This window comes from Perca fluviatilis, chromosome 4, assembly GCF_010015445.1.
Source record: "Perca fluviatilis chromosome 4, GENO_Pfluv_1.0, whole genome shotgun sequence".
NCBI classification, from domain to species: domain Eukaryota; kingdom Metazoa; phylum Chordata; class Actinopteri; order Perciformes; family Percidae; genus Perca; species Perca fluviatilis.
The window spans coordinates 23,104,518-23,126,875 of NC_053115.1; the positions used below are offsets into that span (position 1 = coordinate 23,104,518).

General features: G+C 40.8%; 1 protein-coding gene across 1 annotated transcript; it reads left to right on the forward strand.

Annotated features, from left to right (window-relative positions):
- Positions 1–2,300: 2,300 nt before the first annotated feature.
- LOC120556778 (rho GTPase-activating protein 40) lies at positions 2,301–22,135 on the forward strand. The gene is made up of 14 exons (XM_039796502.1): positions 2,301–4,347; positions 7,962–8,185; positions 8,986–9,206; positions 10,029–10,107; positions 10,721–10,869; positions 11,588–11,753; positions 12,350–12,441; positions 12,955–13,032; positions 14,200–14,352; positions 16,714–16,920; positions 17,191–17,334; positions 17,633–17,784; positions 18,476–18,531; positions 19,182–22,135. The coding sequence occupies exons 1-14, from the start codon at positions 4,199–4,201 to the stop codon at positions 19,286–19,288; spliced, it is 1,977 nt and encodes a 658-aa protein (XP_039652436.1). The 5' UTR covers positions 2,301–4,198; the 3' UTR covers positions 19,289–22,135.
- Positions 22,136–22,358: the final 223 nt, after the last annotated feature.

Here is a 22,358-nt window from a genome sequence, read left to right on the forward strand (position 1 = left end):
TCTCCTTTTGTCCTTGATTCATATTCACATTTTAAACATTTGGCAAAGGCCAACAGTACTGATGTAATGAAACATGTTGTTGTTTTTTTTGTCCTTGTTCCTACACTCTTTCTACATCTTCCTCCTCTCCTGTATTATTCTCCTCCATCAGAATTTGCCCTCTTTTCTCTTATTTGTAATTTTTCTCTCTCCTGTATTCTACTCTGCTCCACTTTCCTGCGCCATCCCCTCCCATCCCATTCACTCTCTGTGCTTTACTTGCCAAGAGGTGGATGAGCAGGCCATGAGGCTGAGCTGGCTGTCACATGCCATCCGTAGGGTCACACTGTGACATGCCATCATGTTCTCCACTCTCCTTTCTCTCAAGGCATATCGGTGAGCTAAGGTCACAGTGTCAATGAAGGCGAGAAAGGGCTTGACTTACCGGGTACAACAGTCAGAGATGATTCAAGAGAAAGGAAAGAAACATTTTAACAAAGGATGGCATTAGGGAAGTTACAGGAGAGCAGATATGGTGGTTTTACTGAACTGAAATCAAGGTTAGAGAGATAAGAGACATAACACTGGGGACCACAGAGACTTCTCCATTGTTTATTGTTTAGACTATGGAGATAAGACTCTGAGAGGAGTTACCGTGAGTAGACCGAGAGCAGGTGAGAAAGGCCAAATGCCAAGAGGGATCCCTGTGGTCTCCCTAATCTGTGTTGATCTGGTAAGGGACAAAAACTGTGTGTAAGGTGTGACTGGGCAAACTGCCAGAGAGCTGAAACAGACCAAACTGATCCCACCAGATATCTCTCACTGTACAACAGAGAAGTGCCAGAATTGATTTTAGCCACACCAAATGCCAATTGATTTTGTATTGAGTTTATCTACAGAGTAATTATTGTTTTGATGTGGCAGCATTTTTTTTTTTATACACATACAAATTTGTGCAGAAAATCTCATCCAGGAGCTGATTAGATTGACTGTGACGATATTTTCTTTGATATGAAAGAAATTAAAAAATGTTTTTTCCTTAGTGGGTATTAAGTGCAGTGTGTAAGGGTAGCACATTTTCTCAATGTCCCAGGGTTATTTTTTTGCTGTGAACAAAGTCAGCTACACCATTGTAGCTAGTAGCTCACATATGTTCCTAGAAACACTGTATACATTTCTTATAATCTTAAGATTACCCAACACTGTTGTGGTACAAAGTCCAATCCTACGTGCTGAGCTCTCACAGCTCTCTCTAAAAAAAAAAGGCAAGACTAATTTCTTTGTAGAGCACATTTCATGCAAAAAGATCTTTTGGTAGTTTGTTCCAATCTATGCACAGTATAATGACTTTACCATGTTTTAGCTTTTTAAACCGTTTGCAGACTGGTCCCAACTGACCTGTGTTGAGGGTTCCTAACATAAGAGCAAGTTGGATTTCAATTTTGGTCTTAAACCATGTCAGACCATGTTATGTCCAAAAGATGTATCAGGACACAGGTTGTATTGTGAGTTCTTTGTGGCCCTACTCTGCTTTGTGTTCTTTCCTTTAATAGGCCTGATCCAAAGTTCAAGAGCCACTGTCATTTCATTCCCATTTTTAAGTGTCTGTGGACAAGCTGAGACCTGCCTGCTATTTACTGATATTCAACCCTGCTGTAAATAAGTGACAGTAAATTGGATCCTGGCCTCCAGTAACGGATGACAACCATAAAGACAGGTCAAGCAGATTCCTGCATTTGAGTAAATCAGTAAATGAATAAGTTAGCATGTTGCCACTAACAAAGGATGTTTTCCACTTTTCTTTGTCCCACTGGTGGAAATGATGAAGCCCCAGAATAACTTTATCCAAACAGTCATGCCAGCCAGCCAGCCAGCCTGCCACTGAGTCAAGCATGCAGCTGTTGTGTCCTGCGCCCAATACATTCAGCTCCAGCACTGTCGATCCAACCAGCCATTCAGACAGTCTCTGCCCTCTGTCCAGCCCCAGTTAAGTATTTAACCACTCAGCTCCTCTCCTTCCCGGCCCCCCACACCCCCATGCAGACTTCCTTTCCTGCCCCAGGATGCGATGTAGTGACGTGCCTACCAGCGCAGTGAGACCGTCCTTGTTCTGATGTGTTTTGCTCTGAAGCCATTAGAAGGAAACAGCTTGCCAGGGGCAGGCAGCTGCTGTTTCCCACAGCTTGCAGCAGTTTGGGGGGACAACAGCAGGATGCCGTGGGGGCGAAGTGGTTCGGCGGCCCTGCTGCTGCTCTCGGGCAGAGCCATCGCATGGGCCAAGGCCAGGTAGGATCAGGACTCTGCTGCCGCTGTGGACTCGGGGGGGGCTGTTGTGACTTGAAGCTCATGTATGGATTAAGCTACTTTGCTACTATTAGGTTAATCTTGATATTGGTGCTGAGCAAGGTTGTTAAAACAGATTTCTTCTGTCACTCCACACTTTGGTTTTACTTTTTTAGTTTCCATGCTTTTATTGTGTTTTTTTTAGGGACTTTTGTTTAGGATTTTCTGTATCATAGGACAGACCCTACATGCTGTGACATGGTTTGACAAGAAACACTTTCTCAAGACTGTGTTGTATTCTCTGCAAGCTAGGAGGCTTGCAACGGAATTCAGCCACGAGGATTTAACAGTTTTGCTTCATGCGAGCCGCTTTTTCAAGTGGATTATCGTGTTTCTTGTTGGGGTTACTTTGTGTTGTTTTACACAGTGCTGAGTATGAACGTAAGACAATAGTTTGACATTTTGGCCATTCTTCTCTCAGACTGGATGGTTTCCTGTTGATTCTCTGTATTCGTTTGGGGCCCATTAAACAAGAAACAATCACAACACCCTGACATTTTCAGTAGTCCCCGTTTTCAATTGTCTATTTAGAGAAGTAGCATGGACAATGTGTTTTGTTTTGTGGCTAAGCTTTATAACTTGTTGGCATGGTGAGGAGTATTATTACCAGGTTTAAAAATAAGACAATGCTGCTTTTCCTCTTGATTCTCAAGGCGAACAAGGAAGATTTCTTCTTCTCCTTTTACTCTTTAGAATTTGTCCTCTGAGGGTATTCTGTGGAGATGTTGCTGGCATACTTTGTTTTAGGTCATTTTAGTTATTGGTCAGGCTCAACACTCGTATGCCAAACTGTAGAGGTTGAAGTAGCTGGTTAGGCTCTTCCTTGTAGGCGACACATCTTTGTTGAGATGAAATAGTGAAAATAGTAAATTAGAAGGTTTCACTAAAATGACCCGAGTGTCAAAACCACTAGAACCTTTTTCTCCTAATCTCACCAGGCATCTGATTCTGTCTGTTTACATATTCAGCTGATACATTGGCTGTCATCAGCATGACAAGAAAGAATGAAAAAGTGATGACGAGTCAGTGATTTTGTGAGGAGTTACGGTGCTGCTCACAGACAATGTTGACAGACCTGTTGCACTTGAGGAATTTAAGACACGTTCTCTTGCTCTACCTTGTTCTCATAGAGATGAGATCACATCTACACTCTATTTATGTCAAAAGTTACGAGGGCTCAGGTATGAGGTTGAACTATGATGTTACAATAAGTCACTATCTTCTGCTAAGGCATGGTTTAATGTAACATTCCACTTTATTAGCTGTCACACCGCAAGTACTGTATGTGCCGTTTAATTTGAGATTTCCTGTTTGCAATGCAAGATCAACCACAGAGTTTGAAAAGGAAGAAAACCTCTTCATCCATTTGATTAACTTAAGCAAATAGCTGATGACATGCCTCATCTTTTCAACACAGAAACCTTGATTAATAAGATCAAGTGAAGTTGTGTAGCTTTCACTAAAAGGCCAATAAAGTTTACGTCCCGGACCTTTACCTGGACTAGGTAAAGCTAATTGTCACGTTACAGCCCAAAGTGTTTGAACTAGTTTAAAACAAATGTCAAACATTCTTGTTTAAACCAGCTTTGATGGCCATCAGGCATGCATGCAGGGCGTGTCACCTCAGGGTGGCTTGGGAGCGAACAGGTGTGAATAATGTGTTGATGTGTGTCGTCACTCCGTCCTGCATTCCAGCTCCACACCACACAGCCACTCAGTGATGTCTTTACAACAACACTTCCTGTCAGCGCACAGAGAAACCGAGAAACCAGAGCAGTGAACAGATTTACACCGCACTCACATGGTGTCCCACCAACAGGACTGGATATAGCTTTGTGGCGGATTGTAATTCCTGGATTCCTTTAGCATTGTGGATATGGGAGGAGGAGAGGAGGTATTGGTGAGCAGGAACGGGTCCACCATGCAGTTTCCACGCACCAGTTTGAACCGTTTCAGGCTCCGTCCTTCCCAAAGCCCAGTGGGGAGAAGGCGCATAAAACCATCCTCCCTACAGAAAAAAGCCAGGTATGTGTGATGAGCTGGGGCTGGATCAGCAGGATCGAGTTCATAAATGTTTTGGTAAAAGTTTGGGTGTTGTCTGAGCTTTAAGGGGAGTTGTTTAGATGGCACACTGTGTGGTAAAGTTGAAAAATAACCTGACAGTGAAGTGATAAACATGTCAGTCAAAACGGCTGCAGTTGTAATACGGGTAGTTTATACTTTGGAGTCTGTGTTTCCCAAACTTTTTTAGATGGTGACTCTATTGTGACAGCTAGGGTTAGGGGGGCTAACCCCTGTCCAAACAGTTAAAACACATGGTAATTGTACAGTAGTTTATAGACTTCGTTTGTGGTATAGAAAAAAGCTTTTTTCATTGTAATGTCAAAATAATTCTCAGATATTTTGACATGATTTTAAATCTCATGTCCTTGTTGCATTCCCTGAAGTTGAAGTGGATCCAGAGTGCACTGCTGTGAGTCAGCTGTCTGCAGATCTCTGATCTCTTATTATTGATGTGTTTAATCCATAAGAGTAGCAGGTTGTGAGCACGTGTTATGGCTTTGGCCAGCGGTGTGTGAGGGATGTGGTGAGCCAGATGCTGTATGAAAAGAACATTTATGTTTACATGTTTATATTTCTCATCATGAATGGCTCGTTACTGCATTTTATCTCCCCATACGGATTCCCAGATCTAAACTCTGGTAGTAGATCTTATAATTTAGTTTCCTTAAAATCTGTGTGTCTCTGTCTGTAATTCCACATCACTTCCAAGTGAAGACATTAATAAAACAACATCCTATATAGGTTTGTCCAAATTTTATTTTATAGGCAATTTATACAAATGGTGTTGTTGCAATCTTAATGTGACTAAAAACAGTATTCAAAATGGATACGCCTGGAGCTGAAACAATTGGTCAGTTAGTTATATTTACAGAAAATTTGTTAACAACAATTGGGATAACTGATTAATTGTTCATGTCATTTTTCAAGCATATACATGGCAAACATTTGCTGGTTTTCGGCTTCTCGCTTGTGAGGATTAGCTGCTTTTCTCTGTTTTATATCATTGTAAAGAGAATATCTTTGAGTTTTGGTCTGCTGGTCGGATCAATCCAGCATTTTGAAGACTGAACGTCTCTGGTGTAATTGGTTTTCTTCCACTTTTTTCTGATTTTTATAGACTAAACACTTGATTGATGAATTAGAAAAGTAACTGACGGGTGTGTCTTGTCTTCAGTAATATATGTATCATTGCTGATACCAATCCAGTATGTTTGATCTGCGCATCATTTTTTATAATATGCTATAAACATTTAATGTCTGGTTTAGTTAAGTAATTTGATTGTTTTGATATGTTGAGAGAGGACCTCTTGGATGTTGGAAGTCTTTCCAGTGAAATTAAAGATTGGACTCAACATTACTGTCACATTACTAGTAAGATGTGTGTTGGAATGTTAAAGACCAGTAAAACAAGCATAATCTATTTTACTTGACAATATTTGACAGTTTATGATTAATGAAAAGGCTTTAATGCAATGTAAAATTAGGATATTGGGGATAGTGACCCACCTGCATATTGGTTCAAAGACAGTGATTTCTTTCACTACTGTTCACCTAGTCTCACATTGTCAGACCTTCCTCCACAGCGCTGTGGAGGAGGGTCTGGCTAGTCCACACAGCATGGGAGATAAATGTGCTCTGGTTTATTAGCATTTCTTTAAATCAATCGCAATCGTCTTGGGCGGTGCTACGCGCCGGACAGAGCAATCTCGGCTCTGAAAAATAGCCTCGGGAAGGAACTTGTTTCGGTGGAACGTGAAAGTTCAAAAGGTGTTTTAGTTGTGCAACTGAAAACTCAGATTGGACAGATAGTCTAGCTAGCTGTCTGGATTTACCCTGCAGAGATCTGAGGAGCAGTTAACCATAGTCCTCATAAAGCCACTGGTTTTTAAAATGCCAACACAAAGAACGCGGAAGGTAACGGACATCCAGCCGAAATGAAAGACATCTGGACAGTGGAATGTTGTGTTCACCTTACCAGATTTTTCTCCAGTCTCATGCAATGGCATTGCTACTTGCTTTGTATTCTTGCTAGGAATTTATAGTATAATACCCTACAAGGAAATGACAATTACTATTCCTCTTTTTTCTATTTCAGTTTTTTTGCACAGAGGCTTTTGAAGAATTTAGTATCTAATTAAACTCACACCTCCTGACATCACAGCCCACCCAGAAATAGGAAATGAACTTCAAACCACAGAGATTTAGTTAGAAGCTACAAATGTACACAGAGTACACAGAGATCTTAAAAAAAGTATTTCTTTGCTGTACCTTATTTCGGCACACAGACAGATTGTTGGCGCCTCTTTTTCATCAGTCATCACACATTTCTAATGTATGATTTATGTGAGAGTAACAACTGACATTTATACACACGCACACGCACACACACACACACACACACGCACACACACACACACACAAACACACACACACACACACACACACACACACACACAAATGAGACAGTGCAAACGGAAATTATATACAGGGTTATTTGCATATAGAGCTCAAAATGCATTTGGAGACACATTCTACTGCCAGGTGGGAACACACTTATTGTAGAGCTTTCTACTTGTGATCGGATCACTCACAACGGAAATTAATACCAGGTGGACATGCAGCTTGAGATGCAAAAACTGTATTACAAAAAAGACTAAAACTAAGACTAAAATTAATAAAAACTAAACTAAAACTAAGCATTTGGTTTAACATACCAAAGCATTGATCTTGAAAATATTTGATCTGGCTTCAACTGACATGCAGTTGGTTTGGACATTAATCAGTAACTTCTCAATAAGCTCATTGTATAACAGCTGAAACTACGATGGCTATTTTTGGCTCTGACAACTATCATTTCATTGTCTCTCTTCGCTCATGTTGCCACGATGAGCCATATGGCATTCCTTAGACACTGTCGAATGTGGTTTGTTATGTCTTGAGATCTGCTGACTAGAGGAATGTGACTGGACCGCACACCGATGGAGTGACTCAGCTGACCACTTCCTGTGTCTGTGACCACCAAGTCACATTTAGTGCCCTGAGGGTGCAAGTGTGTTTGCAGCTGAGTGTGTCCCATTGTTGTTAGAGAACAGTACCCTCTTTTGAGTCCTACACAGGAAACGCTGGCTGCATTTTTCCTTCTTTTTTGGAAAAGAATCGGACATGGTCTATGATTTATTTATTTAAAATTGTTCATTGCATGTTTTATCTGTCATTGTCAGTGGGTATGTATCTGTTTAAGTAGATGAAGGGGTGTGACCCATAGGGAAACAGATCTCACATTGTTACAGGGACATCTAGTGGATCTACAGGGTACTATGCCTTAAGGCCACATTTTGCAAGAACAATAGAGGACCCCCCTTTGTGTCCGCTCTCGCCATCTCTCTCCTCACTCCGGCCCTCCCTCCATCCTGCTCCTTTTGTCTCTCCATCTCTCTGGGCTCTCCCGGCTGATTCATCCTCCCTGCATCGCTTCAGTCCTCATTTCTTCTTTCTTTGTACGTGTCTTTGTGTTTCTGCTCATTTGTGTGCATGCATGCGTGCGATTTCTTTACGTGTGTGTATGTCTGTACCAGAAATCCCAGCCCCACCGAGATGAGCGTGGAGCCCTGGGCCAGCCCGCAGGACCAGGCAGCCGCTGAGCACGCACACAGCACGCACACGCCATCCTCCCAGGATCAGGAGCAGCACCCCGACAAACTCTGCCTGGACTCGTTCTGGAGTGAGGTGGAGACCATCCGACAGGGGAGTGGCTACACAGACCTTGACAGCACCAAGAGGGACTCCAGACAGTCAGAAGGTAAATACTGTGAATCCTGCGCTGATAGATTAAGAATGGATAGAAAGAGCTTAGCTAGAAGTCATCGTGAGTTTATGTGGTAGAATTACAAACCATCAGTGCTTAACACAGCTGCTACTGAGAGCCTCCTCCATGGCAACATATCAGGTTTCGCTCATGCAGCAAAGAAGCGCTCATCACCATGACAACACGATCAAACACTTTGTGGCAGGGAGTGTTTTATGTGCACAAGCCAAATTGCCATTCATGATGGGAATGCTCTTTTATTGTGTCCATTCATTCAGATTTTTGCTAAATTACCTAATAACCTCACTAATGTTATACTACTTACTCTGAAACACACGTTTCTCCATCAGTGCAATCGTAAATAAAACAAAATCATACCCACTTTTACTTAAAGAAACCGTTATATTGGGAACTGTTCTATTTGGGAGTTATGTTACAGCCAGTGATGCTACACTGCTACATCACTTTTGATTAGACTGTGCTACAGATGTTTCCTAGAGACTGATTTAACTAACTAAAGTCTAAACTAGCTTAACATTTCTTAAGTTTTAATTAAATAAATCACTGGTTTAAAACTAGCTGGTAGTTCCTACAGACCGAGGAGGGACTTTATGCACAAACCCAGTCCAGTCATTAAGTCAACAGTTTTATACTTTACATCAAAATTATAATTTAATATAGTAAAATCCTGCATTTTACCATGCATTGTATCTACATGTTGTTGCTGTCGTCCCTGTGTATTTAAATGTGGCCTGTTGGGATATTTCACTGTCTGTTATATGTTTGTGTCTCAGAAGGCGAACAGGAGGAGCAGTGGTTGGCCGATGCTGGTTTATCGACGCTCATCAGCGAGGACAGCGAGGATGTAGACAACACGGTGCTGCTGTTAACTCTGACCCGGACCCAGGCCGAGGCCGTCCAGCGGCGACTGGATTCCTACACGCTGTCGCTCCGCAAGAGGAACAAACCCGCACCGCGTGACGTTCGTGACATCTTCCACTCCCCCATCACTCAGGTGAGAACTTTGAAATACCTCTAAAAAATGTTTTATTCCTGTTAGTCTAAGGAAGTTGTTCCGTAACTCACCACTGCCTCTGACACCCTGGTAGAGGAGGAAAAGCTAACTCTTCATGGCTTCAAATAATCTACAAAACAAATTGAGGAAATTTGAGAGTGACTTTACATCCAAAAATAAAAAGACCAGTCTCAGGATTACTGTTATTCTGTTATACAAGAATACAGCAAGCAGAGGTAGTCTGAGTCAAAGCTGCATGCAGTAAAATATAAAATTACTCATCTCCCTGGTGAATTTCAGGTCTCACTGAAGGATCTTCTATTCTTCCAATGTGTTGTGCTGTCTTGTTCCATGCAGAGGGGCTGACCTGTGACAATAGAGGCAAATCCCATGTAAAGGCCACGCTTTGTCCTCCCTGTCTGTCTGAGCAGCACTGAGAGGGGAATAGAGACACCGTTCAACTGATCATTATCAGTCCTTTATCAAAGGAAACACTCTTCGTGTCCATCTCCATCTGTTCAGTGGACAATATAAAACACTACCTCTATTCCCAGTGGTGGAGAAGATATTACAGGACTGATATTTTTAAGTAAAGTTGTTCCTTAGAGAAAGTGTTGTATATGTGTACACAGACATCCATTGTATGTCTGTCTATCCTGGGAGAGGGATCCCTCCTCAGTAGCTCTTCCTTTTTTCCATTTAAAGGGGCGTTTTTGGGGAGTTTTCCTCTTCCACATCAAGGCTCTAAGGACAAAGCCCCTTGAGGCAGATTTGTGATATAAATTTGACCTGACTTGACTTGTGTTTGTGACGTTTCACCAGACACTTCTGCCTGAGTCCCAGCATAGTGAAGAGCCTGCCCAAAACAGCATGGCATCAGTTGCCAAAACACCACTATCAGGTAAGAGCTACATACAGTACAGTAGTACTATTACAGTAAAACTAGCTAACCCTAGTTTTACCCTAAAGGGTATAAGAAGTGAAAGTACACTCATAGCACAAAACCTAAAAAGCTGTGGCTGCAATTGTTTTAATAATCTAATAAGTCAAAACAAGACTTGATTTGAACAAAGTAACCACTCGTGTACTTCGATCATTGTATCATCTTACAAACTCCTCACAGATTTAACTACGAATTAACTGCCTGACATGTCTTTAAAAAGACATACATAAGGAAGAAATCAGGTGAGCAGCAGATTTGTGAGGTTCTAATGAGGGATTATCTGTTGGGCTCAGTCAGGCTACAGCACTGTCATCTACAGTATCTTCTAATTGGTTCAGATTTATTGAATTAATTGCTGCCAAATGTTTTGTTCCTTTGTGTAGGGTGATAAAAGATAAAGAGAGCATGTGGTTAAATTTCCTCATATTTGTGGACTTTTTTGGTCCTTCTTCTTCCCTCTTGTTCCCTCATGTAGCGTGCATTCACATTCTATTTTTTGTGGTTTATCTACAGTGGACATCCTTGAGTGAACTAATAGATTGGAGTGTGTGTGTGTGTGTTTACCACTCAGCTATGACAGCGGAGCATCGACGAGGCACTCCCAAAGAGGAAGTCTTCATCACCGACGTGGCTTACTGCGAACAGGCTGTCATCTTCCTTAAACAGGCCAAACTGCCACAGAACAAAAGCCAACGCAGAAAAGAGGATGGCACCCTGCCTGTAAGCACAAAAACACTTCCCCCCCTCTCTTACTCATGACTGTATGTCCCGAAGCCTTCAGGAAATCTGTGGAAAGTTATAAAACTGTATTTCTAATAGGGAAATTTGTAAACAGCCCAGTGATTTCTTGAAACGGGAAGACAATTAGGGCATAAATGGGAGTACTGACAAGTTTCACTGCATGCATTTCCTACAATAATGTTTATGGGTGTGAAAGTACATTTGAAATGTATTTACAGAAAACAGAACATAATAATTGCTTGTTAGTGTAAGCCAATTCTAATCAGCCCGCTGTTGGTTAGATAACAGGGTTAAACAGAATAAAAGAATGAGGGAATTAGCTCAAAACAAAAGAAGAGTTATTGTGTAACAGAGTCCAGTAGATTTATTTTTTCTATTTCAGGCTGAATAAGTTTCCTCAGCAACAGGGAAAATGTTTTTTAAACATGTTAAATATAACTAAATGGATACCATTGCCAAACTTACACTGCTTAGAGTATTAATGAAGAGAATGACTGATGCACATTATATTACAATAAGTATTATGTAAATGATTTGACACTGTCGCCATTTTCTTCATCCCATTTTGTCTTTCTCTGCTTTTTTTTTTGCTTCGTATGCTTCTTTGTCTTTCTTTACCTCTTCACCTCCACTTCCCATCTCTTAACTCCAATCCCCCTCTCCTCACTTCTCTCTGCCTTCACTCTCACCCTCTCAGCGGGTGGTCTGCCCTAAGTGCCGTCTGGGAGTGACTCGTATTCAGGATCTCTCCCACAGCGACATGAAGAAGGTGCGTCAGCTGGCTCTCATCGACATGACGGCGCTGTGCGACCTCTTAGAGCTGGAGGTTAAAAGGCACAAAACCAGCAAGAGGAAAATCCCAGGTATGGCAGCAACCACACAAAGGGAGCACTTTAAAAACACACACACACACACACACACACAAGGAAATAGGCTGGCAGCTGTTGTTTTCCTAGACAATAATATTTTTACTATGTGCAGTGTTTATCTTGCATCTGTTTTTTTTGTCTCTGAATGTGAGCCAATCAAATCCAAGAAAAACAATAACTCAAACTGGCACTTGAATGGTTGTCTGCAGCTCTAGTTCTGCACAAACTGTCAGCTTTCGAATGTCTGCAGATACTTCTTTCTGTTCCCCTGCTGTCTGGAATTTAAATCTAAATATACTCCTGTACCTGTTTCTGTATACATAACAGCACTGGAAATAAGACTAAACTATTGTGACACATTCTTTAGCAATACATTATTCAGCCATAAGAAATCCTAGCATTTTTTGGTTAGCCATAGTTTCACACACTGCAGTTTCTGTATGTCGGCACGCTGATTTACAAGGAATTCCACAGAAGCAATGATGTGGAAGTCTGGATGTAGGCACACACACATAACACAGGAAAATATCTCCTTTATGCAAGTAATGCAATGCAGAGAACAATTGAATGACATCTTGTGTCTTTCACAGAGAGCACGCTCTACGGGGTGCCGCTGGCGACGCTGCTGGAGAACGATCAGAAAATAAAACCCAACACCTCGACTCCTCTCTTCATGCAGGCGGTGAGAACCCGTAATACACACGTTTATATGACCTTAAAATAAGTGTATGAAGAAGATTATCCCAAACGCTTTTTATATGATTGTTTCGATGCTATCTGTACTGTATGTGGGCTTGAGGTGTTCATTTAGCCAATAATCGAAACAGCCTGTGTTGCCTATAAGATATCAGATCTGCTCTTTCCTCTGCTCTGACACAAGATGACAGTTTACATCTTACACCATATTTTGCACAGCATGTGTTCGGCACATTTTTGCTTTGTTGAACCCACAAACCATGTCTTCAGATAGAAGCACATAAAAAACCTCAGTGTCCTCTAAATGTGAAAAGCTTTGACCACACCCTGTATGTAGCGGCAGTTACTGAGAATAACCAGCAGAGGTGAGCGAGAGATTCTTATCTACTGATGCCTGACTCTCTGCTAATGTCTCTCTCTACTTCCACTCCCTCTCTCTCTCTCTCTCTCTGTCTCTCCCTCTCTCTCTCTCTCTCTCTCTCTCTCTCTCTCTCTGCAGCTGTTGTCATTTTTGGAGAAGAAAGGTGTCGATTCGGAGGGGATCCTGCGGGTTCCAGGATCTCAGTCCAGAATCAAGGTACAATTAATGGATCCACTCATTATTTCTGTGACACAAAGCTGACACTGACTGCACCAAATTATTTTATCACACAACATGCCCCCTTTTAATGTTTCATGATCTAAAGGGCAGCAAAATTATAGACACAGTTAAATGTCAGAAGTGCCTGAACAGAGTGAAGAAAATCAAACAGCTTTACTAGTTTAGCTATAGTTGACATTTAGAACATTCCAATGGAGAATCAATTGTGTTTTTTTCAGCTGCTGCTGCCAGAGTCACCTCCTGATACAGTATTTAATGCAGCACATGCACAGGAGATGGTGAAAAGCAGACAGAAGAGGGCGCCATTTAACAGCAGTACACATTAGATCCTGTTAATAGAGATAATAGATTTGGAAACAATGATCATTTAGAGAGAGAATTAAATAAACTAAATTCTTTTTAAATCTTTACTTTATATTAGTGAACCAAGATATTACACCATTATAACTGTATTTCTTATTCCCCAATATTTTATTTATTAACTCAAAATATGTTACATATTTGATAATAGTTCAACTATTAATGTACTACAGTTGTGACACTATATTTTCTTTCTGGCCCAAGCTCATGAAGGATCTACCACCCTCAGCATATTCTGCCATTTTGTTCTGATTTTAGATCCACAAATAGAGGCAGGAATCAACGGGAGTCTATGCTCTTAATCCAATGCTCAAAATATTGCCTGAACCATTTTAGTATCTTTATAACACGTGAGAAAGCTGTGTTCGCCTCTGACTGTAAAATAAGAATCCGTAACTCAAGAGATGATAGCACTTATATACTCTTATAAACGCCTAAGGAAATAGAGATCGATAACACTGCCAGGTAATTAGCTGCGACCTCATGCCTGTGTTTCTAACATCCATGAAGAGTTAGTTTGATACTAATGAGCTTTAAATAGCTGCTCCAGAGCCATGTCAGCTCTGTGAGTGACATACAACTCTCCATATCTCCATAACTCAAAATAACTGTCACTGAAAATGTAACATTACAAACACTGGAAATTTATTTCTTTTATTACGCTATTTTTTTATGTCTGGGAGGTGGAACTTAACACAGGCGGTTCATCTGTGCTCATCATAGACTGTATAAAACTAGGTGCCCATGCAGTTCTGAAAGCTTCTCGTTGTTTTCTACCTGCAGCATCTGCAGCAGAACTTGGAGAGCAACTTCTACTCAGGGCAGGTCAGCTGGGACGAGGTGAGTCCGAATGATGCCGCCGCGCTGCTCAAGAAGTTCATCCGGGAACTGCCCGCTCCTCTGCTCACCGCCGAGTACCTCAACACCTTCAGCGCCGTCAGAGGTCAGTGGGCAACATTTTGAATATTTTGTCAAATTCAAAAGCATTGAATTGAAAGTGAAAAGAGTTTAGTGTCATATTTACACACCCATTGTATTTTAAAAGAACAAATGTCTGTTGTTTGGATGAAAGACCTTTCAGTTTCGGGACACTTCACAAAGTACACTGCTCCTCTATAGTAACTAAGTAAGCTTAACTTTGGGTTCAACATAGGGGGCTTTGAGATCTCCACTTTTGGGCAAACTAAATTTTGAGCATATCAAACTCTTCATTTCCTGCATTCTGATGGATTTTTCTGCAACAATTTGTTCCTTTTCTGCAACAACTTATGGTACAAATGTCTTTATTTATTTAAAGTTAAAAAAAAGTAAAAAATTATTATTATTGATATTATTGATTATTGAGGGCAATTACGCCTATGTATAATAACATAATGAACAGAATTGTTACAGATCAGACAGTATGCAGATGGGTGTGTTTTTGAAGTGACTGACCGTATTGTCTATGTGTTTTCTTATCTGGCAAGTTGCGTAGTAACTGTATAAATCAGGGATACACAACAATTCCTTTTGTCTTCCTCTACACAACTTCAACAATCTGCTGCCCACTTTTCCAGACAGCTCAGCAGGGTTCACAGCATACTTACCCGGATCTCTTCACCATGATGCTCACCCTTTTCTGCTTCTGCTGAGAAACCAGCATTAAGATGAACAAGTTGATAGCCTTTTAAGAGGCATCACTGCATTTTGACAAAGCAGCTGTAAAATATCTGCTATATTCACATTAGTCTCACCTTAATAAAAAAAGTGGATTGATATTAATATGACCTGATTGATGACTCACTGGTGTTTAGTTTGTGGGGAGAATCAGTGCAGTGATAAGTGATAAACGACGTGTGACCACAGAGACATAAGCTAACAAATCTAATGACCACCAGTCACAATGTCATTAATCTTTAGATATCCCATTACTCTTAGCCAAAGGCAGAGGAAATGAAGGTGTGTGTGTGTGTGTGTGTGTGTGTGTGTGTGTGTGTGTGTGTGTGTGTGTGTGTGTGTATGTGTGTGTTTGTGTTTGTGTTTGTGTGTGTGTGTGTGTGTTGTTAAACCTGTCTTACCTTTGCTTCCTCTTCCTTAGCATCAAAACACAAAATCTTCACATTTAAACCTGCGGACCCACTAAAAAAAAAAAAAAAAAAAAAAAAAAAAAAAAAAAAAAAAAAAAAAAAAAAACTAATAAAAAAAAAAAAAAAAAAAAAAAAAAAAAAAAAAAAAAAAAAACACATGAACTCAAGTACTGTACTTACACTCAGTACAACTTTGAGGTTCTTTACTTAAATGTTTCCATTTCATGTGGCACTTTATACTTTTACTCCACGTCATTTCAGAGGGAAATAATTTTATTTCCTCCATTTCCTATTTACTCCACTACATTCATTACAAACTAAGATTTCCACTGGCTTTAAAGCTGTATTCAGCATTCGCCACACCCTACATGTTCTTCTTAAGGTTGACAGAAATTCATCTGAATTTACACATTCCTGAAACAACATTCCAAAGCTTCGTTTCAGTAAAGTTTCATAATGCATCACTTTATTGTTCTGCTTTTAATCCACATTTTAAACTCTCTGCTCTGTTATATAACGGCTTGCATCAACCATGACTCACTTTCAGTGACACAAGTGTGCAGTCAGCTCGGTTTAGGAGCACCAAATCCAGCTGAACTAATTACTATGACTCCAGTGGAGGCAGCTGAAACTGTGCATTAACATACTTCTCAGTAGAGGTGTTGCAGATGATTCAGTCACTGTGATAATTACCCCTTACTCCATTTTGTGCTTCAGTGTAAGTAACTGACATTTACACATTGTTCAGTTAAAAGTGAGTGAGTGTGTTTCAACTCTGGAAAAAAATGAAATCTGAAATGTTCAACCTCCACATTAGATCTAATTTTATTTAAAAAAAATATATATTTTTTTTATGCTGCTAAAACTCTATATATCCTACCTCAATCAATGCTCTGTTACAAGTCTACTTATGCCCTGTCTTTTGTTGTCTGTCCTGTCCCTGTCTGTCTATCTGTCTGTCTGTCTTAAATGCTCTACTTTAAGTAGTAATTGCACTTTATGTAAAGTCTATAATGTGTGCACTAAATGTAGCCTGTCTGGAATGTCGTTTTTATATAATGTTGTTTTCATATATTTTGAATGTGTAACACCACTTGATCCATGGTGAAACGTTGTTTCCTTTCACTATATACAGTGTATATGGTTGAAATGACAATAAAACCCACTTGACTTGACTTGAGATTTGATTTCACGTATCTGTAAGCATGTCTCCATCTGTGTGCCCCTTCAGGCCCTCCTCGAGTTCCTCAGTAAGGTGGTTTCCAGGGAGAAGAGAAACAGGATGAACCTGTGGGCCGTAGCAACCATCATGGCTCCCAACCTCTTCCTCCATAAGGCCGTCCCCAGCAGACTGACTGAGGGGGCAGAGAAAGGGCATGCGGAGAAGGCAGCTGACGTCATGAGGCTCCTCATCCGCTACCAGGACCTGCTCTGGACGGTAGGACCGTCCACATATTCAACCAGAAACATCAGATATAATTGTGTAATTATTTATAGGCCATTTTTACTTTTCTACATGCGCTCATAATCAATTTTTCTATGAAATCTTTACACAGTTTTCTTAGTAATAAAGAGTACATGAGCAACACTCATTATAACAACATAGAATTTTATAGTCTTGTTGTCATCTAGCAAGTTGGAAATTAAATATCAGCCAAAACTGTAATTACTCTAATTAAATGTTGTGTCACGTTCCCTTTCTCTTCAGATCCCTAATTTCCTGATGAGCCAGGTGCGTAAGCTGAATGAGAACAGTAACCGGCGCTACCAGTTCTACGATCGCCGCATCAAGAACTTGCTGAGGAAGATCCACACAGACAGCCGTGAAAAACCTGATAAAAACACCTCAGATGTGAGCTGCTTCACATTCCCACGCTGCATCACACACTCTGCTTATAGTAGACCCGGGCTACAGCAATGTCTAATACAATATACAGTAAATTACAGCCATAAATTACTGAAACAAATCTAAAAAGAAGCTCCTCACATACAGATTTTCCTTGGAAAAATGTGTTCCTGTATAAGCTGCATGTTGTGATTCAAATGTAAAAAGCTGTTTGTTGCAGAAACGTCAATGTTTTGTTGTTTTACTATCCAAAGTTAATAAGGTGATAAATATTCTTTTACTCTTTTTTTTTTTTGCCCTGCAGCCGTGCCGTACTGTGAAGATCCAGGTCGGGGATCTGGTGAGCGGCACAATGGAGTTCCCGCTCAACGTCAACTCCCGAGCCTCAGACCTGCTCGCCCAGTTTCAACACCAGTCCCTCCGCAGCCCCGACAATGGAAAGGGCAAAATGCGAAGGTACGATGCTGCAGATTCTAAATGACTACATGCTGATGACAACTCTTAACTTTGATTTTGTTGCATAATGTGCACAGCAGTTAAGATTTTTTCTATTGTAGTAGTAATGGTGTCACTTTTGTCACCTAATGAATAGTCTATATCCACGATGTTCCACTTCCGGAAATTCCGCTGGATGTCACTCTTTTCGGCCGGATGTCCGTTACCTTCCACTTTCTTTTACATTACGTTACATGTCATTTAGCTGAGTGCTTTCAATCCTGAAGGTGCAAACTCCAGACAACAAGTAGTAACTGCAAGTTCATTAGCTTTAAATAAGCAAAACTACTAAGAGCCATATGTGTATCTTTGTGTTGGAATTTTATACTCCGGTGGATTTATGATGACTATGGTTAACAGCTCCTCAGATCTCTGCAGGGTAAATCCAGACAGCTAGCTAGACTATCTGTCCAATCTTAGTTTTTTTGTTGCACGACTAAACAACTTTTGAACGTACACGTTCCACCAAAACAAGTTCCTTCCCGAAGCTATTTTGTAGCGGCACCGTGCCTGCTCCCATCCCGGAATGCTGTGTGGACTAGCCAGACCCTAGGTCAGGCAAAGCGAGACTACCTAATGAAAGACATATTATGTGCTTTATCAACCTTTATGAAAAAAAGAAGCAACATGGGTGTTATATGTCTCTCAACAGAAACGGCTCTGTGGCGTATCCGGACTGCGCCCTGTATGAAGTGGGAGGGAATATTGGTAAGTTGGACCAGCGTTTTCTCTGGTCAGAGTGGCGCTGACATTTGCATGTCTTTCTGCTCATTGAGCTGATGAGGGTAGCACGGTCTTACATAATGAACTGTGTAAGCGCCAAAGAAACACAAGCGGTGCATCTGCAGTTATCAGAGCAGACAAATGCTTATTACACACGTCTGTGCGCTCACAGAAGACCTGGCACAGTTAACAGTAAAGAAAAAAACTTGTTGTGTCAGTTCAGCTTTGTAATGTAAAACTTCTGAATATCCACGTTCTTAACTGAGATTATTGATTTATAATCTCTGTTTTGATACAAAAGTCTTGAATTGCTACTAGAGATGAAAAGAATCATTATATAATAGTTGATCGACAGATAAATAATCGGGAACTATTTTTAAGTAATTTTTTAAGTAAAATTTCCCCCCAAAATCCTTAGCTACTCAGTATCAGTGTCAAACAAAATAAGACATTTAAAGACGTCAATTTTGGACTCCAGGAAACTGACAAATTTTCACAATTTTCTTACACTCAATACGTCAAACAATTAATCGAGACATTAAGAAATGTAAAAATAATCGTTAGCTGCAGCCGTAATTGATATATTAAATGAACAACTAGGGCTTCTAGTTCATTGTTCTGTGTGTTTTCTGCAGGTGAACACTGCCTGGATCCCGACGCACACCTTCTGGATTTGTACAACACTAACACTGGAGGAGAGTGGGTCATCAAGCTGAAACCCAACGCCAGCAGAGGGCTGTGAAGGGTGGGCGAACAGTTTGGCAAACAGCTCGCCGGAGAAGGACAAAGGCATAGCATAAAAAAAAGGATCAAATCCATGCAGCCCTATCTTCTTGTATTTTTCATCCTTGGATCAACAAGGGAGAAGGAGACAGATGGAGGGAACAGAAACCAATAGATAGAGAATCTGCCAGGAGCAGAGCCTAAAAACTGGCTATAGTCAGATGAACACACTTTGCCCTCTTTCTCTTTCCCTCTCTCTCTCTCTCTCTCTCTCACTCTCTCTATATCTTCCTTCTCTTTTTTTCCCTTTGCTCCATCATACCTCTCCTGCGTTGCCGCGGGGATGCAATGCTGCAAGTAGAAAGCCGCTGACGTGACTCATTACTTCAGACAGAAAACCTGCTGCATAGAAAAGAGAGGAGAGAGAGAGAGAGAGAGAGAGAGCAGCTTGGCAGTTTGGTTTGCCATCTTTTCTCTCAAGCAATCATCTCCAACCATGAGTGAGCAGATGGGGATGCAGAGCACCTCTGGTTATAGAGAGCAGAGGTCCCGCCTCCTGCTCAGGCCAGCCAGACAATGTGTTTTCATATCCTGGGTTTCATTCAGTCTTTTGCAAAAAGCTGAAACATGATTCAGGAGCTTTATGACAATATTCTTGGCTAAATTGGTGTCTTATAATGCACTGGTTTTATATAAAAAAAAAAAACATTTATTCTGAGATTCATCAATTAACTTGGAAACGGCATTGTCACCACGAGGTCCATTCTGCTACTAAATGGACATACATTCTCTAGGAGAGATTTACCTGAGGAAAGCAGGTTTCTGGAAGCCCCCTAGCATAAATCAAGTTTCTCGTTTACATGACATGAAATCAGTTTACTGGAAAAGTCGACTGTAACTTAGACACTCAAGTGACCATTTAGCTTATGATATTTACAGAAAAACATATGTCCTGCCTTTTTAATTACTGATGATTAAAAACCAGGGAGAGAAAAAATATTGAAAACTGAAAGCTAGTGGAACAGAAGCTAACCTGGAAATGGAGCGGGACTTCAGCTCTTTGTAAGCATACAGTTACCAACTGATCAATCAGTTAATCAACCGGCTGATCCCTCTAATCTGTCTCTCTGCTAACCGTTTTTCCAGCTCAGACATTTTGATCACAAAGTAAACAAAGACGGAGGGTTTTTCTCTGTATCGACTCCGTTCGTCTGTGCCATTCAAAGAGGGAAAGAGACCCAGATGAACCGATATCTTCTTATCTGTGAAACCTTGCGATCTCCTGGGCCTTATAAAAAAAATCCATGGACTTCCAAGGACCCCTGATTTGTACAGAACAGTGCTCAAAGAGACTTTTCTTTTTTTGATACCAAGGGATTCAACCTCAAGGACAGTTATTGCACCTCTAAAGGGAATTGTTAAGGACACACAGTGAAGCTGGTCTTCAGTTCTCATTTTTAAACACATGAAAGTGCCAAAAGTACTGAAGTGACTCTTGGGGTATACTGGGATTATTGTTGTTATTTATCTGAATGTAATGCCATTGTTGCTTCTGTATTTGATGAGTATAATGTAGGCTAGAGAGACTTTAGGATAATGTGGAGTTGCTGCACTCAGTGTAACAGTATATTGTGTTAAGTCACCCATACTCAATGTGGGAATTTGTAGTGTTCCTGTACATATTTCTTCATATTTTCTTTACACCCTAAACAGTACAGTAACATAAATGTGTAAATATTCATGCATACACTCTGCTGTGAAGAGGCACTGAAATCACTGCAGTAGGACTGTTTTGATTGTGTTGCTACTCGAGGTATTCCAAACACACGCAAGCAGCAAATGAATGTGTTTAACATTTTGCGGCGATCGTTAGATGTGAATCATTTACTCCTCGCAGTCGGAGCCATGTTGGTACGCCGCAGCCATTTTGTGGGAAGTGTCTCCCACACTCCACTCAATAGATGGAGTAATGACAGTCGGCCCGGCACCAACATCTATCAACACCCTCCGCTCCATCTCTGTCACATCCCAATAATGGACCATAATGGCGGTGTGGTGCATGCATCAGAAACACGCTGAGGAATCACATTTCTTTCATAAAGGAGAAGGTAATAAATGTCTGTTATAAATTCTGCTGCCCTGAACCTGATGACAGCAGCTGTGTGTGTGTGTGTGTGTGTGTGTGTGTGTGCGTGTGCGTGTGTGTGTGCGTGTGCGTGTGTGCGTGCATGTGTGTGATGAGCTTCATTACACAAGTCCAATTGGCCTGTCCCAGGGTCCCAGTTCAGTGCCTCAGCACAGAGCGAGCCGATGAAACTGCCTTCTGCTGACAATCAGGAGAACTAGGTCACCTCTGAAGCAGCCCCCCAGAGGCCAAGCAGTGTGAGTCCAAACACCCCTAGGAGCCCAGCACATGGACAAGTATTGTGTAAACACACACACACACCACGATGTGGAGTCACCAAAACAGGGGGCACAAGTTCACACACTACATCATTTTTCTGTTGTTTGTGTTTGTACGTTATGAATGAGTTTGTGTGTGAGAGAAAAAGAAGACGCGTCCTTTGGGCTGGATAGCTCTGAAACAGTGTTATCTATATGATCACCCAGGGAGACTAAATGATAGACGGTTACAGGAACGTTTGTTGTGATCAAAGTGTGGTTGTGGACCTCTTATTGTCTTCATCAACGTCCAGCTTTTATTGTGGTGAAGATTTTAGACGTCAGTCAGCAGACGTCAGAATGTATATTTATGCCCTTTACACAAGTCATTGTTTTTAATACTTCTGTGAAAATAGTATTTGCTGTAGAAAGAAAAACTTTAGAAAAATGTTTTTGTCAATAAATGTGAATCTAATGTGCTAAACGTGATTTATTTTTCCAATATGGGGTAATGGGTGTGGTAGAAAGATGGTATCAACTAAAGCATCGTTCATCATTCTTGTGAATCTACAACTGCATCTCACAAAGAAGCAGACATACACACACACACACATATATATATATATATATATATATATATATATGTGAAATCAGAGAAAATCTCTATAGTAAAGTATTGGTTTCATTCTGCTGCTGTAATCAATAGA